At 48.8% G+C, this 15,072-nt stretch overlaps 1 protein-coding gene across 4 annotated transcripts in view; it reads right to left on the bottom strand.

Moving 5' to 3' along the window:
- Positions 1–15,019, bottom strand: part of stambpa (STAM binding protein a) — a 51,946-nt gene extending 36,927 nt beyond the window's left edge. For 2 of the 4 annotated variants that reach the window (XR_011351550.1, XM_069917795.1), the window contains exons 1-2: positions 14,860–14,974; positions 1,678–1,898 (exon numbers count right to left, since the gene is read on the bottom strand). Coding sequence is in view for 3 of the 4 variants with exons in the window: in XM_069917795.1 (XP_069773896.1) it covers positions 1,678–1,898; positions 14,860–14,943 (305 nt within the window). In the remaining variant the exon portion in view is untranslated. The other 2 variants (XM_069917797.1, XM_069917796.1) reach the window with 2 other exon arrangements.
- Between the last annotated feature and the right edge of the window lie 53 nt (positions 15,020–15,072).

Here is a 15,072-nt window from a genome sequence, read left to right as displayed (position 1 = left end):
CCTTTCAACATTCGAAATGCTTCAATATGATTCCACCACCCAACCCCAATCATACTCCTAAGTTCCAATGTGTACAGAGCCGTCAAACACTCTTCATATGATAATTCTTTCATTCCTGGAATCATCCCAATGAACATTAGTGCAGACAGTATTTTGGTGTGTTGGAGTATTTCTGCTTAGTGAGGTAAGAAGAGGTTCAAGAGCTTGATAGCAGACAAATTGTTGGAGACACACAGACCCATGGATACTGTCTGACCTGCTGACTGCCCCTAACAATTCTTTGCTTAAGTATTCGCATCTTTTGTGTTTCTCTCGGCTGCTGGATAGAAACGGTTATTGATCCTGGGAGGTCGCAGTCTTCTGTTTTCTGCCTAAATGTTTCAGCTCAAAGAGATTGTGACCAGGGTGTTGGCAGTCCCTCATGATATTGGCCTGCTTTCCTGAGGCAACAACTCAGCTAACTGTCTTCAATGCATGGGAGATCAAAGTCTGTTGATGTCGCAAAATGTTGTGTCATAAAATGTGCAGTTCTTGTTCCCACATTGTAGGGAGGATATGATTGAGCGAGACAGGGTGAAGACGAAACTCACCAGGAAGTTGCGCGAATTTGAGCTTTTTAGTTTGTAACGGGAGAATATGCTGGGCTTGCTTTATGTGAAGGAGGCTATGAGGTGACCTGAGGAAGCTGTATAAAATTATGAGGAAAAGATAAGAGTCTTTTTCACGCTGTAGCAGTGTTAAAATCGAGAGGGGAGAGATGGAGTTGAACAAGAACATCTGCAGATGTTGGGGTCTAGTGCAATGCTGTGTCGCCTGCTCCATTTCTCCAGCATTTGTGTATTGCAAGAGGGCAGAGGTTTAAGGTGAGCGAGGAGATTCATAGGGGATTTGATGAGATCACCGGGTGTAGGGGCGGGGGAAAGACAGGCTAATTCTAGTGGTCAGGGCTGAACCCGGGTCCCTGGTGTTATGAGGCAGTGGCTCTACCAACTACCCCACTGGTCATTGTCTCGGACTTATGTAAGATATTGCTTCATTAACCAAGGAATGGCAAAGCCAACTGATCACATTATAACCATCAGCCAATATCCCAACTACAGACATGATCCACGGTGTAGAGAATAACCAATTCAAATTCCAAGATACCAATCCACTGTCTACCCCCGTACACGTGCTGAATCACAACACACAGCTTGCTTTAAACAAATGAAGTCATTCATAGTTTCATAGTTGACATTCAGCTTAAAGGCACCAAAATTTTTTTGAAGTATAATCACTGACATGATGTACAAAGGAGGGAGCCAAATATGGGATAATGACCAGATTTGTTTATCCATTTTTCCTCCTGGGAGATCATTCTGAACTCAAAACAAATGGAGGGCACTGACACTGGTCTTCAGAAAGTAGCGGTTTTCTCCAGCAGAGAGAGCTGAATGAACCCCAGTTCAATGCGTGCTCCACAGGATAATCCACAGGATAATCCACTGGTGCTCTCTCCAGTTGATGTCTTTGGCAATGCAGCAGACTTTTATCCTGCCCTTCACATCATGCAGCAAACCCTGAACTCATGACCTATTCAGGGCTGAGGTTCTGACTTCATGAACTGCAGCTGACATCCAAAAACTCATGCCTAAAGATGGAACAGCAACATGGTGGCATTGTAATCATTGAACTCACGTGATATACTTGTTGTAAAGCACAAATGCGCTTTCCAGGTTGCCTTCATCCACGTAAATGGCAGCCATGCGAATCATTTCAACGCCAGAACGGAAGTACCTGCGCAGAGGGACGTCATCGTTTACATCAACAAAACTGCCCTTCTTGGTGAGGGCCCGCACACGCTCCTCGGGCGACAAGCTGACATCGGAGTGTTCTGGCATCGCAGGCGACCCACTCGTCTGTAAGGAAAGGATGACAGCAGAATGTCAGAAATCCAAGGAGCACTCAAATTTTATAGACCTGGAAAGGCCAACCACAACTTCTGCCATCTGAAGGAGGCACTGGGATTGGTCATGCACCTATGACCTACTTCCTCAGAGGTTTAGTATGACATTGGAAACCCTGGCAAATTTCTACAGCTGTGTGGTGAAAAGCATGCAGACCGGCTGCATCACAGTCTGGTATGGGAACCAATACCCCAGAGCTTAAAGCCCTGAAAAAGGAAGTGGACACACTCCAGGACATTACAGGCAAAACCCTCCCCACCATTGAGAACATCCACAGGGAACGTTGCTGTCGGAGAGCAGCAGTGATCATCAAGCATCCCCACCACCCAGCACACGCTCTGTTCTCGCTGCTGCCATCAGGAAAGAGGTACAGGTGCCACAAGACTCACCCCACCAGGTTCAGGAACAGCTGCTCCCCCTGCACCATCAGTCCCCTCAACAACAAACTCAATCAGGGACTCATTTAAGGACTCGTACTTTTGCACTTTGTTCTTTTCTATCTGTATTGCACATTGTTTATATTTCTTATTTGTTTATGTGTACATTGAATCAGTTTTTTTTGCACTGCCAATAAGTGGTAATTCTACCACGCCCACAGGAAAAAGAATCTCAGAGTTGTATGTGATGTCATGTATGTACTCTGACAACAAATCTAAATGTGAAATCCAAGAAAATATCCAGGTCATCCTACCTTCAGCATTGAAACCATTTCACCCACAACCCAGACTCGTCTGGTGAACTGTCCCTGGTTGGAAAGATTTGGTTTTTAAAATGCAAGCTCTGGTTGAAAGTATTTGAAATTGTGAGAGGGATAGACAGAGGAATGGAGAAAAATGTTCTTTTTTGGTGGAATGGTCAAGAAACAGGACTGTGCGGCTAGGCATAATTTAAGTAGTCTACAAATTTGCCAGTGACACCGCGGTTGTCGGCAGAATCATAGATAGCAATGAGAAAGAGTGCAGGAGGAAGATGGATCAGCTCGTTGAGTGGTGTCACAACAACCACCTTGCACTCAATGCTAGCAAAATCAAGGAACTGATTATGGACTTCAGTAAGGAGAAAGCAGAATATGAACCAGTCCTCATAGAGGGGTCAGCAGCAGAAAGGTTCAAGAACTTCGAATTCCTGGGTGTCAACATGTCTGAAGATCTCTCCTGGAGCCTCCATGTCAATGCAATCATGAAGAAGACTCGCCAGTGGCTATATTTAGTGAGGAGTTTGAAGGTATTTACGATGTGACCAAAGACTCTTAAAAATGTCTACAGGTGTATTGTGAAGAGCATTCTGACTGGTTGCATCACTATCTGGTATGGTGGTGCCAATGCACAGGACCGGAAAAAAAAAAACTCCAGAAGGTTGTTAACTCTACTAGCAAAATCACGGGTATTAATTTTCACTCCATCCAGGACAACTACAAGAGGCAGTGCCTTAAGAAAGCAACGTCTATCCTCAAGGACCCCCATCACCCAGGTCATGCCCTCTTCACTCTGCTACCATCAGGAAGGATGTACAGGAGGCTGAAAACGAACAGCCAATGGCACAAGGACAGCTTCCTCCCATCCGCCATCAAATTCCTGAATGGACAATAAACCATTAAAAAAAATTCCTTTTCCTTTTTTCTGCACTAATTTATTTTTTTCAAAATGTAATTTATAGCAATATTTACACTGTGAATGCTGCCAGGAAACATTGAATTTCGTGAAATGTTCATGGCAGTCAATTCTGATTCTGACACAATTCGGGATGACTGCCAAGAAACGTCCATAAGGTTCAATTACAAACACCTTCACATTGGCAAGGGTCTTCACTTTCTCAAAGGAACTTCACTTCTCCAAACTCCAGTGGACCCAAATCGAGCATGCCCCATCTTTCCTTACAGGCCACTCCAGGTATCAGTCTGATAAACCTACGAACCGCTTCCAAAACATCAACATGCTTCCTTAATTGAGCAGACCAATATAGTTTTTTTTTGCCACCCTATTATTGTATTCAATTCTCAAAGTAAACTATATTATCATTCCTACTTACTTGGTTTAAGCGCAGAACGAGCTTGTGCTGCATCTCACAGCTTTGCAATTTCATCTCAAAATACACCTTTTGATTTTTCCTTCCAAAATTAAAAACTTAACATTTGCCAGATCTTCACCCATTCACTTAACCATTCTGTATCTTCTTCACAACTTATGCTCCTACCTATCTGCGAGGGTGATACGGTTAGCTCAACACTATTACAGCACCAGTGATCCAGGTCCAAATCCAGCGCTGTTTGTAATCTTCCTGTGACCTGTGTGGGTTTCCTCCAGATGCACCAGTTTCCTACCAGCCTCCAAAACGTACGGGGGTTGTAGATTAATTGGTCACATGGATGTACTTGGGCAGCGTGGGCTCATGGGTTGGAAAAACCTGTTCCCATGCTGCATCTATAAATTAAAAATTAAAATCAGTAACCAAAAACCCAAATCACTTGAGTAAATTGAAAGGTTTGGGCTCCAACACCACACATTGCATCTTGCCAGCTTGTGAGAGACCTCCTTTATGCTTACCCTCTGTCCAGCATCTTTTCCTTTTGCTTGCCATAATAACCCTTGGATGCTTTGGAACCGGTACAGAAGAGATTTATCAGGATCTTGCCTGTATTTGATGGTATAAGAACTAGAAGCAGGAGTAAGCCACCCGGCCCGTTGAGCCTGCTCTGCCATTCAATAAGATCATGGCTGATCTGATGATGGGCTCATCTCCACCCATCTGCTTTTCCCCCATATCCCTTAATTCCCCTATGATGTAAAAATATATCCAACTTTTTTCTTAAACGTATATATACTGAGGCCGCCTCTGCTGCTTCAATGGGCAGCGAATTTCAGATCCTAAATCTACTCCCCTGAATCTTGAGGGAATGTCCACTAGTTCTGGTCTTCCCTACCTATGAAATCAATTTACCTACCTCTATCTTTTCTCTGCCTTTCATAATTTTTATGTTTCTTTAAGATCCCCTCTCATTGATCTAAATTCAAGAGTACTGCCCCAGATGTCTCAATCTCTCCTCATTGGCTAACACCCCCATCTCTGGAATCAACCTGGTGAACCTCCTCTGCACCATCTCCAAAGCCAGTACATCCCTCCTCAAGTAAGGAGACCAGAACTGCACGCAGTCCTCCAGACGCAGCATAACCTTCCTGCTCCTAAATTCAATCCCTCTAGCAATGAAGCCAGATAGGAGGGGCAGGATTATTTTTTAAAAAAGTGACAGGTGCCTGGAACAGGCTGCCAAGCATAGTGGTAGAAATAGATGAATAGTGTCGAAGAGGTTTTGAGATAGACACAGAAATGTACAGGGAATGAAGGGATATGGATCCTGTGTAGGTAAAAGTGATTTAGTTTAATTTGGCATCAGGGTAGACCTCGTAGGTCAAAAGGCCTGTTCCTGATGGAGCACCTTATCAAATACCTTTCGTGTACCGAAACCACTGGCTGCGTTTCATCCATTACTGGCCACTGTGCTACCTGAAATGGGATGAATATTCACTTTGCTATCTCTTACTTCTAAAGTAGATAAAAACTCTCCCATCCATTTTTACATTTGTAGCAAGCTTCCTTGTTTCTCATCTTTCTACACATTCTTTTAGCTATTTTCTTTCTTTACATTCTCTCCAATCTTCTGACTTACCACCCATCTTTATGCAATTTGGCCCTCTTCAAACTATTTTCAGCTTTTTTTTAAACAAAACCTCGTGAAGTTTCTCTCATTGGAATGCATCTATTCTGGCAACGAAGATTGATTGTTGATTTGTCAGAAACTCAAGTCAAGTCACGTTTATTGGTCATTCATACAGTTGTACAGTGAAAACAAGATAGCGTTTCTCCGGACCATGGAACTGGTTATTTACATGGATAAATGACCTTATAAACAATTTATATAGATAATATATCATAAATAACATACTTCTCATTAAATATCATGTTTCATATACTAGCCCTGTGTCCCCGGAGTTCAGAAGCCTCACAGCTTGGGAGAGGGTCTGGATAAATGATTCAATTGAAGGAAGTTGAATAAAGGTGCTCCCAAAAATCAATGTTAGGACTATTAAGTTTTTTTAAATGAAAATTATAATATAAATTAATGTTAATGACCTAGACTAGGGGTGCAAAACCATTTCTAAATTTGCAGATAACAGACAACTCTGCAGTATTTTGAACTGCAGAGTTTAGTGATGCATTGTGAAAAGATTCAGAGGGCCTGGTAAAACGTGCACACTTTAGGCTCTTTCAGGTGGCCAGAATACCCAAATGTAAAACTGTATATTCTACCCCTATGTGACTGTCGGGAGGCCACCTGAAAGAGCAGGAGGCACCTCCGAGGTGCACTTTCCAACCCTCCTCAGAGAGGGATAATCGCCGGAGCACTGAAGTTCCCCTAAGCACCTGAATGCAGCCGCCTGAAAATGGCTGCTAAAGGGCAGGCTGATGACAATCAGCCTGCGACCCAACTCCCTGCGCCTGTCAGCCCCCTCCCCACTGCCTCTGCCCCCTTGCGCGGGTCGTCAGGGCGGGGGCGGCCGGCGCGGGACGTCAGGGCGGGGGCGGCCGGCGCGGGACGTCAGGGCGGGGGCGGCCGGCGCGGGACGTCAGGGCGGGGGCGGCCGGCGCGGGACGTCAGGGCGGGGGCGGCCGGCGCGGGACGTCAGGGCGGGGGCGGCCGGCGCGGGACGTCAGGGCGGGGGCGGCCGGCGCGGGTCGTCAGGGCGGGGGCGGCCGGCGCGGGACGTCAGGGCGGGGGCGGCCGGCGCGGGACGTCAGGGCGGGGGCGGCCGGCGCGGGACGTCAGGGCGGGGGCGGCCGGCGCGGGACGTCAGGGCGGGGGCGGCCGGCGCGGGACGTCAGGGCGGGGGCGGCCGGCGCGGGACGTCAGGGCGGGGGCGGCCGGCGCGGGACGTCAGGGCGGGGGCGGCCGGCGCGGGACGTCAGGGCGGGGGCGGCCGGCGCGGGACGTCAGGGCGGGGGCGGCCGGCGCGGGACGTCAGGGCGGGGGCGGCCGGCGCGGGACGTCAGGGCGGGGGCGGCCGGCGCGGGACGTCAGGGCGGGGGCGGCCGGCGCGGGACGTCAGGGCGGGGGCGGCCGGCGCGGGACGTCAGGGCGGGGGCGGCCGGCGCGGGACGTCAGGGCGGGGGCGGCCGGCGCGGGACGTCAGGGCGGGGGCGGCCGGCGCGGGACGTCAGGGCGGGGGCGGCCGGCGCGGGACGTCAGGGCGGGGGCGGCCGGCGCGGGACGTCAGGGCGGGGGCGGCCGGCGCGGGACGTCAGGGCGGGGGCGGCCGGCGCGGGACGTCAGGGCGGGGGCGGCCGGCGCGGGACGTCAGGGCGGGGGCGGCCGGCGCGGGACGTCAGGGCGGGGGCGGCCGGCGCGGGACGTCAGGGCGGGGGCGGCCGGCGCGGGACGTCAGGGCGGGGGCGGCCGGCGCGGGACGTCAGGGCGGGGGCGGCCGGCGCGGGACGTCAGGGCAGGCCACCCCTGCCCCGAAGTCCTGCGTCTGCAGCCCCTGACCCGGAGTGCCCCGCCGTCTGGCCCCGCCCTGATATTCCACATCGACTGCCCCTGCCCTGATGTCCTGAAGAGACAGGCGCCTCTCCTGCAGTTGTCCCTTTCAGGTGGACAGTGCAGCGCTTTCAGGGCTGCCACCTGAACGACTATTACACAGGCCTGTATCCGCTTCTGCAGGTGCATTCTTGGCAGAGAATGCACCTGAAAGCGGCTTTTGTGATGAGAAGGAAGAATGGAAAAAAGATACAAGGTGATAATGTGCTCACTTTGGTAAATGAAAGGTCATGCTGTTGGGAGGGAAAGTGAAAGTCAGACTACTATCTAAATGGTGAAAAATAGCATCAAGCTTAGAAGCACTGGAAAAAGAATCACAAAAGTTCAGTTTGCAGGTGTAACAGGTAATCAAGGCAAAGGCAATGCTGGCTTTCATTACTAGAGGGATTGGAATAGAGAGAGATTCTATTGTAACTGTACAGGTGAGGCCACACCTGGAGTATTGAGTGAATTTCTGGTCTCCTAATTTGAGGAAGAGTATATTGTTCTTGGAGGTATCACAGAGGAGTTTAATCAATGGGTTCCAGAAATGAAGGGACTAGCTTATGAGGAGAGATTGAGTAACCTGGGACAAAACTCACTGGAGTTTAGTTAAATGAGCGAGGATCTTACAATATGCAAAACTATGAAAGGGATAGACAAGATAGAAACAAGGTGAGGTTAGAAGTAAGAGACAGACTCATTTTAGTCCAACACTGGGTTGTCCTGTGATGAAGCTTGTACTGATGCTTTGTTTAATTTGAAGAACAAATAGTTTGCTCAAGATAGATTCAAAATACATAAGAGAACTGATTTAAGATGGAGAGATTGGGACAGCACGGTTGGCGTAGAGTTAGCGCCACACATTTACGGTGCCAGCAATCGGGACCAAGGTTTGATTCCCATGCTGTCTGCAAGGAGTTTGTACATTCTCCCCATGTCTGCGAGGTTTCCTCCAGGTGCTCCGGTTTCCTCCCACCCTTCAAAAAAAAAACATACTGGGTGTTGTGAGCAGGTTAATTGAGTGTATTTTGGCGGCACGGACTCGTGGGCTGAAATGGCCTGTTACCGTGCTGTATGCCTAAATTTTTTAAATTGAAATTTATGAGGAGGAACTGCTTCTCCCAAAGAGTAGTGAGTCTGTAGAATTCTCGCTCCAATGGAGCAATGGAGGCTGCCTCTTTCAATGCGTTCAAGTCACAGATAGATTTTTGAATAACAAGGAATTTAACAGTTATGGAGAACTTGTGGGCAAGTGGAGCTGGGTCCGTCCAGTCCAGATTAGCTGTGATGCAATTGAATGTTTCAATGGGCTGGATGGCCTCCTCCTGCCCCTATTTCTATTGATAAGGAGAACGAGAGGCAAGATAGTAAAAAATAATACGTTTCTAAAAGGAACATAGGGGCCTTGGGTTCAAGCGTACAAGTCGCTGAAATGCAAGGCAGGTTGACAAAACAGTAATCAAGACAAACATAAATGTGGGCTTTATCAACGAGTAATATTCCATAGCATAGAAACAGGCCCTTTGGCCCAACATCCATGCTGGCCAAGCAGGTCCCATTTGCCTGCATTCAGTTCATATCCCTCTAAACCTTTCCTATCCATGTACCTGACTAAAGATTGCATCTTGTGAATGTTAGAATCTACCCCCTCTCCTATTTCCTCTGCCATTTCTCCACTATCCTCTGAGTGATAAAATCGATGCCTTCTGATTTTATATCCCCCCTGCAATGAGAAGAATCCTATGACTATATACCTTATCTACGTCCCTCATGATTTTAGAAACCTCCATGACATTCCCCATTTAGTCCCCAACACTCCAGTGAGAAAAGTCCCAGCCTCTCATATTCAAGCACATAAGTTCCAGTAACATTTTAATGAACAGGTTCTACATTCCTTCTGGCTTAATATTTTTTCTTGTAGTTGACCAAAACTGCCAAAAATTCAAACTGTGGTCTCACTGTCTCCTACAGTTGTGTCATGATGTCCTTGTTCCTGTACTCACTGCCATGACCAATGAAGGCAAGTCTGCCAGATGCTTTCTTCACTCCCCTGTCTACGTGCAACACCACTTTCATTGCAGTATGAACCTGTACCCCAAGTCTCTGCTCTCCAATGCATTCCAGTGCCCTTCTGTTCAATAAACAAATCCTGTTCAAATTTAACATACCAAACTATAACACTGCACTTGACCAAGCTAAATTCCATCTGCCATTTCTTGGTCCAATTTCCCAGTTCATCAAGATCTTGTTGTAATCTTAGATAATCTTCTTTACTGTCCACTAAACCACCAATTTTGGTGTCATCCGCAAACTTGCATGGTAACCCAAGTCGTTAACAGAGATGATAAACCGTGGACTTGCCCTCTAAACTCTTCATCACTTCTTCAAACAAAAAAAACAATGAAAACAAATCATGCTGAATCTTTACAAATCACCAGCCTAACCCCAACTGTAGCATTACAGTGGCACATTTAATAAACCAAGAAATATCTGATGCATGTAATATTATTTTTCTTGGTTTGGATCTGGACCTTGGGTGGCCAATGGTTTGAACAGGAGTCTGTGCGGCTGCAGGAGGGCTGGAGGCGAATCGACAGACACTCAGTGACTCTAAAGGGACTTTCTTTTTCTTCTCTTTCTGCTATTTTTATGGGCACCGGTTAATACTCACGGTGACTCCGTTTGCCTCACCGCAGACGCAAGTTGAAGTGTATCATGTAGATTACATTTTTAATGTATTATTACGTGACAATAAAAGGAATGTTTGAACGGAACTGCAGTTAACATGCACTTTTAACTTGCAGATAGATCGGATGAATGAAGTCAGTTGAAACAGTAATGAGAAGGAATTCAGATAATGCATCCATGATAGCTTTCTTGAACAGCATATCAGTGAACCTACAAGGGAGCATGCTATCTTAGATAGGGGCGGCACTGTTAGCATAGCAATGCTATTACAGTGCCAACGACCCTGGTTCAAATCCAGCACTGCCTGTTTGGAGTTTGTATGTTTTCTCTGGCATCCTCCCACCCTTCAAAATATACTGGGGTTGTAGGTTAATTGGGTGTATTTAAGGGTCACAGGTTCATGGGTCAAAAGAGCCTGTTACCATGCTGTATGTCTAAATCTGGTCCTGTGCAGTGAGGCAGGAAAAATCAATGAACTTGCAGTTTGGAACCTTCAAAGGAAGAGTGATAATTTCTTGACTGAATCTGTATGATTGAATTCTCATAAAAATAGAGGGTGAAATGGATCTATAACCAGTGTCTTGTGCCTTAACAAGGGAGACTGCAGCAGAATGGGGAAGGAGTTGGCTGGCATAAACTGAGAACACAGACAGTATGGTGGGACAGTTGAGGAATAATGAAAGACTTTCATATAGAATTTTAACAGTGTATCTTCCAAAATAAATAAAACACACACGCAAAAGTATATTCCAGTTCAAAACAAAGACAGAATGCATGGGGAAAGAGAGCCTTGGATAATTAAGGAAATAAAGGAAGACATCAAATTGAAATCTCATACATACAGTTTCCAAAAATAGTGGGAAAGTGGAAGATTAGGAAAACTTTAAAACAACAAAGAACTACTAAGCAAACAATACAGGAAGGAAAGATAGATTATGAAAGTAAACTAGCACAGAATAATAAAAAAATAATGATTATTTTTATAAATATATAAATCAGAAAAGGGTGGCTACAGTGAACATTGGTCCATTGGAAATCGTGAAGGGGCCAATTTAATTGGGTAATGCAGAAATAGTGGAATCTTTGAACAATTATGATGTCAGTGGAAAATATTGCCAAAAAATGATGTTCAGGATGCGATGAATCAATCGCTTTCATGGAAGAGGTAGCGTTGAGCAAACTAGTGGGTAGTAGGCAAGACCCCTGGTCCTGATGGAAGGCATCCCAGGGTACTGACAGAAATGGCAGCTTATAGTCGACGAGCAGTGGCTATTTACAATAATTCAATGGACTCTGGGCAGATCCCAACTAATTGGAAGACTGCGAATGTCACGCCACTGTTTTTAAAAGGATGTAGGCGGCAGGAAGATGAACGTAAACCAGTTAGCTTCACATCTGTTATCAGGGAAATAACTGATAAAAGTGGTTCCATCAGGCAGACACAGCATGGATTCGGGAAGGGCAGGACATGTTTGACAAATTTTACTAGAGTTCTTTGAGGATATAATGAGCACAGTAGATACAACCTTGGAACAGAAACTTTGACCAATCCAAACTGTGCCAAATAATCTTTCCACTTGACCCATTAACCTGCATCCAGACCAAAGCCCTCCATAACCCAAAATCCATGTACTTATCCAACTTTTGAAATCAAACCCACATCCACCACTTCTGCTGGCAGCTCACTCTACACTCTCAGCATCCTCTGAGTGAAGAAGTTCCCCCTAATGTTCCTCTCCAACATTTCACCCTTAACCCATGTCCTAAATGGGAAAGGAACAGGTGGATGTGGTGCACAGGTTGAACCTCTATTATCCAGCATCTCCCTTGGCCTGGCACATTTTGAATCTGCCGCTGTTAGTACAAACTCCTTACAGATGGCACATGTCTTCAAACCCAATCACTGGTGCTGTAAAGGTTGAATCTGCTGCGATTGGGACCAGGCTCGGCCCCGAAACATCTTTACCTCCTATAAACGCTGCAAGATCAGTCGAGTTCCTCCAGCATTTCTGTATTTTAATTACAATCGGAGTCTAAAGACTTTTGTGCTTCTCAGCTTGGCCAGATCAGCCATAAACTTTTTAATTGATGAAGCAGGCTCAACAGGTCAGATGGCCTACTCCTATTCCGAATTTTTCTGTTCTCTGAGTGTTGTGTTGAATTCTGACCACCTTATTATAAGTATGTGAAGTCGTGAGATGGCTTGTAAAAGATTTATGGGTATGGTTCCAAAAGTAAAGGAACACAGTAAGGGCAGCACAGTTAAGCACAATGCCTTCACTGCACCAGCAATTGGGACCAGACCCAGTGTTTGAATCCAAACCCATCTGTAAGAAATTTGTACGTTCTCCCCGTGTCTGCGTGGTTTTCCCTGGGAACTCTGGTCACCTCCCACCCTTCAAAACGAACCAGGGGTTGTACATTAATGGGATGTAATTGGGAGGCACGGACTCGTGGGCCTGTATGTCCAAGTTTTTTAAAAATAGATACGAGGACTAATAATATATTCCAGCCCACTACCCCGTGCTGCCCTAATACTCCAATTCATCTACAACTTTTGTATGTTTTGAAGGGTGGGAGGAAACCCATACAGACATGGGGAGAACTTACAGACAGCTCACACCCTTTAAAACATACAGGGGTTGTAGGTTAATTGGGGTGTTATGGGCTTGTAGGCCAGAAGAGCCTGTTACCATGCTGTACCTCGATCAAGACCTGTCAATAAACCTGAATGGAACCCGAAGTTATCACACTGCACCAGCAGCAACCTTTGTCTTCTCATTATCTCGCTCCTCCCTGTCTGACTCCTCTTCCATCAATGGACCTCTGTTTCTCTTGCCCCCCCCTCCCTTATCTGACACCTGCCAATCATCTGCCTCTGTCCATCATCTTTCACACCTCCCTACTTCACCCATTCCCTAACCATTATATGGACTCTCTCCCCTCTGCAATCTCAGTCTTTGAAGGAGGGTTCAAGCCCGAAACATTGCCTATTCTCCCTCCCCACCCCACCGGGGGCAGGTCAACCTGTTATTTCACTGGCAGATTATCCATTTCACCACAACACCCTGTTGGAAGATGGAATCCAGCGGCTGCAGACATTGGGTTCGATGCTTTGCACAAAAGTGCTGGAGAAACTCAGCAGGTCACTTAGCATCCATAGGAAGTAAAGGGCTGCTCTTTCCCCTTCCTTCCAGCTCCCCAGCCCCCTATCAGAGTGTGACCACTTTCCCACATCGGTTTTTTTCTCTTCTATGCTCTCACCTGGATCCAGCTATGACCTCTTAGCCTTTCCTCCTCCCCATCCTTTCCTCCTTACTCTCCCCTACCACAAACCCCACCTCCCTTCCCACCCTCCCCTTCTTCTCCCTCCCTCATTCTAGCCCCTCTCCTGTCTCGCCCCCTTCCCTCTCCTGTCTCGCCCCCTTCCCTCTCCTGTCTCGCCCCCTTCCCTCTCCTGTCTCGCCCCCTTCCCTCTCCTGTCTCGCCCCCTTCCCTCTCCTGTCTCGCCCCCTTCCCTCTCCTGTCTCGCCCCCTTCCCTCTCCTGTCTCGCCCCCTTCCCTCTCCTGTCTCGCCCCCTTCCCTCTCCTGTCTCGCCCCCTTCCCTCTCCTGTCTCGCCCCCTTCCCTCTCCTGTCTCGCCCCCTTCCCTCTCCTGTCTCGCCCCCTTCCCTCTCCTGTCTCGCCCCCTTCCCTCTCCTGTCTCGCCCCCTTCCCTCTCCTGTCTCGCCCCCTTCCCTCTCCTGTCTCGCCCCCTTCCCTCTCCTGTCTCGCCCCCTTCCCTCTCCTGTCTCGCCCCCTTCCCTCTCCTGTCTCGCCCCCTTCCCTCTCCTGTCTCGCCCCCTTCCCTCTCCTGTCTCGCCCCCTTCCCTCTCCTGTCTCGCCCCCTTCCCTCTCCTGTCTCGCCCCCTTCCCTCTCCTGTCTCGCCCCCTTCCCTCTCCTGTCTCGCCCCCTTCCCTCTCCTGTCTCGCCCCCTTCCCTCTCCTGTCTCGCCCCCTTCCCTCTCCTGTCTCGCCCCCTTCCCTCTCCTGTCTCGCCCCCTTCCCTCTCCTGTCTCGCCCCCTTCCCTCTCCTGTCTCGCCCCCTTCCCTCTCCTGTCTCGCCCCCTTCCCTCTCCTGTCTCGCCCCCTTCCCTCTCCTGTCTCGCCCCCTTCCCTCTCCTGTCTCGCCCCCTTCCCTCTCCTGTCTCGCCCCCTTCCCTCTCCTGTCTCGCCCCCTTCCCTCTCCTGTCTCGCCCCCTTCCCTCTCCTGTCTCGCCCCCTTCCCTCTCCTGTCTCGCCCCCTTCCCTCTCCTGTCTCGCCCCCTTCCCTCATTCACCCCCTTCCCTGTCTCACCCCTCCCTCCGTCCCACCCCTCCCTCTCTCACTGTCTCAACCCCTCTCTCTGATTCACCCCCCTCCCCCTCTTTCCTCCCCCTTTTCTTGTCCCTCCCCCTACACCCCACCACCACAGACACTACGTGGCCTGCTCAGTTTCTCCACCACCAATGACCGGGACAGGTTCGGGAAGGTGTCTGACAGCCATGGTGAAGTGCGCTGCCTCAAGACGATGAGCCAAAAGTCGGCCGACCGTCCCTGGTGACAGCGGAACCCCGGAGCCTCGGGCTCAGGCCCTGGAGCACGGAGAAAAAGGTCGGAGCAGCGGCACTCACCTGGCAACCCACCGCCACCGCCGCCGACCCACCCTCCACTGACGCTGACAACAGCAGCCAGACCGCAACCTCCCTCCGGCGCATCACGGCCCCGCGACCCGCCGGCCTCCACCAATCGCACCTACGCCGAGCGCTCCGAATGGCCGCTCGCCCTGCTCTCCGACCAATCCGGCGCCGTGGCTCGCCCCGGCCTCGCACCCAGCACGATCCAAT

This window comes from Narcine bancroftii, chromosome 2 (assembly GCF_036971445.1).
Source record: "Narcine bancroftii isolate sNarBan1 chromosome 2, sNarBan1.hap1, whole genome shotgun sequence".
Taxonomy (NCBI): domain Eukaryota; kingdom Metazoa; phylum Chordata; class Chondrichthyes; order Torpediniformes; family Narcinidae; genus Narcine; species Narcine bancroftii.
The sequence above is the reverse complement of the archived record's forward strand: the minus strand, read 5'-3'. Positions and strand labels throughout refer to the sequence as shown.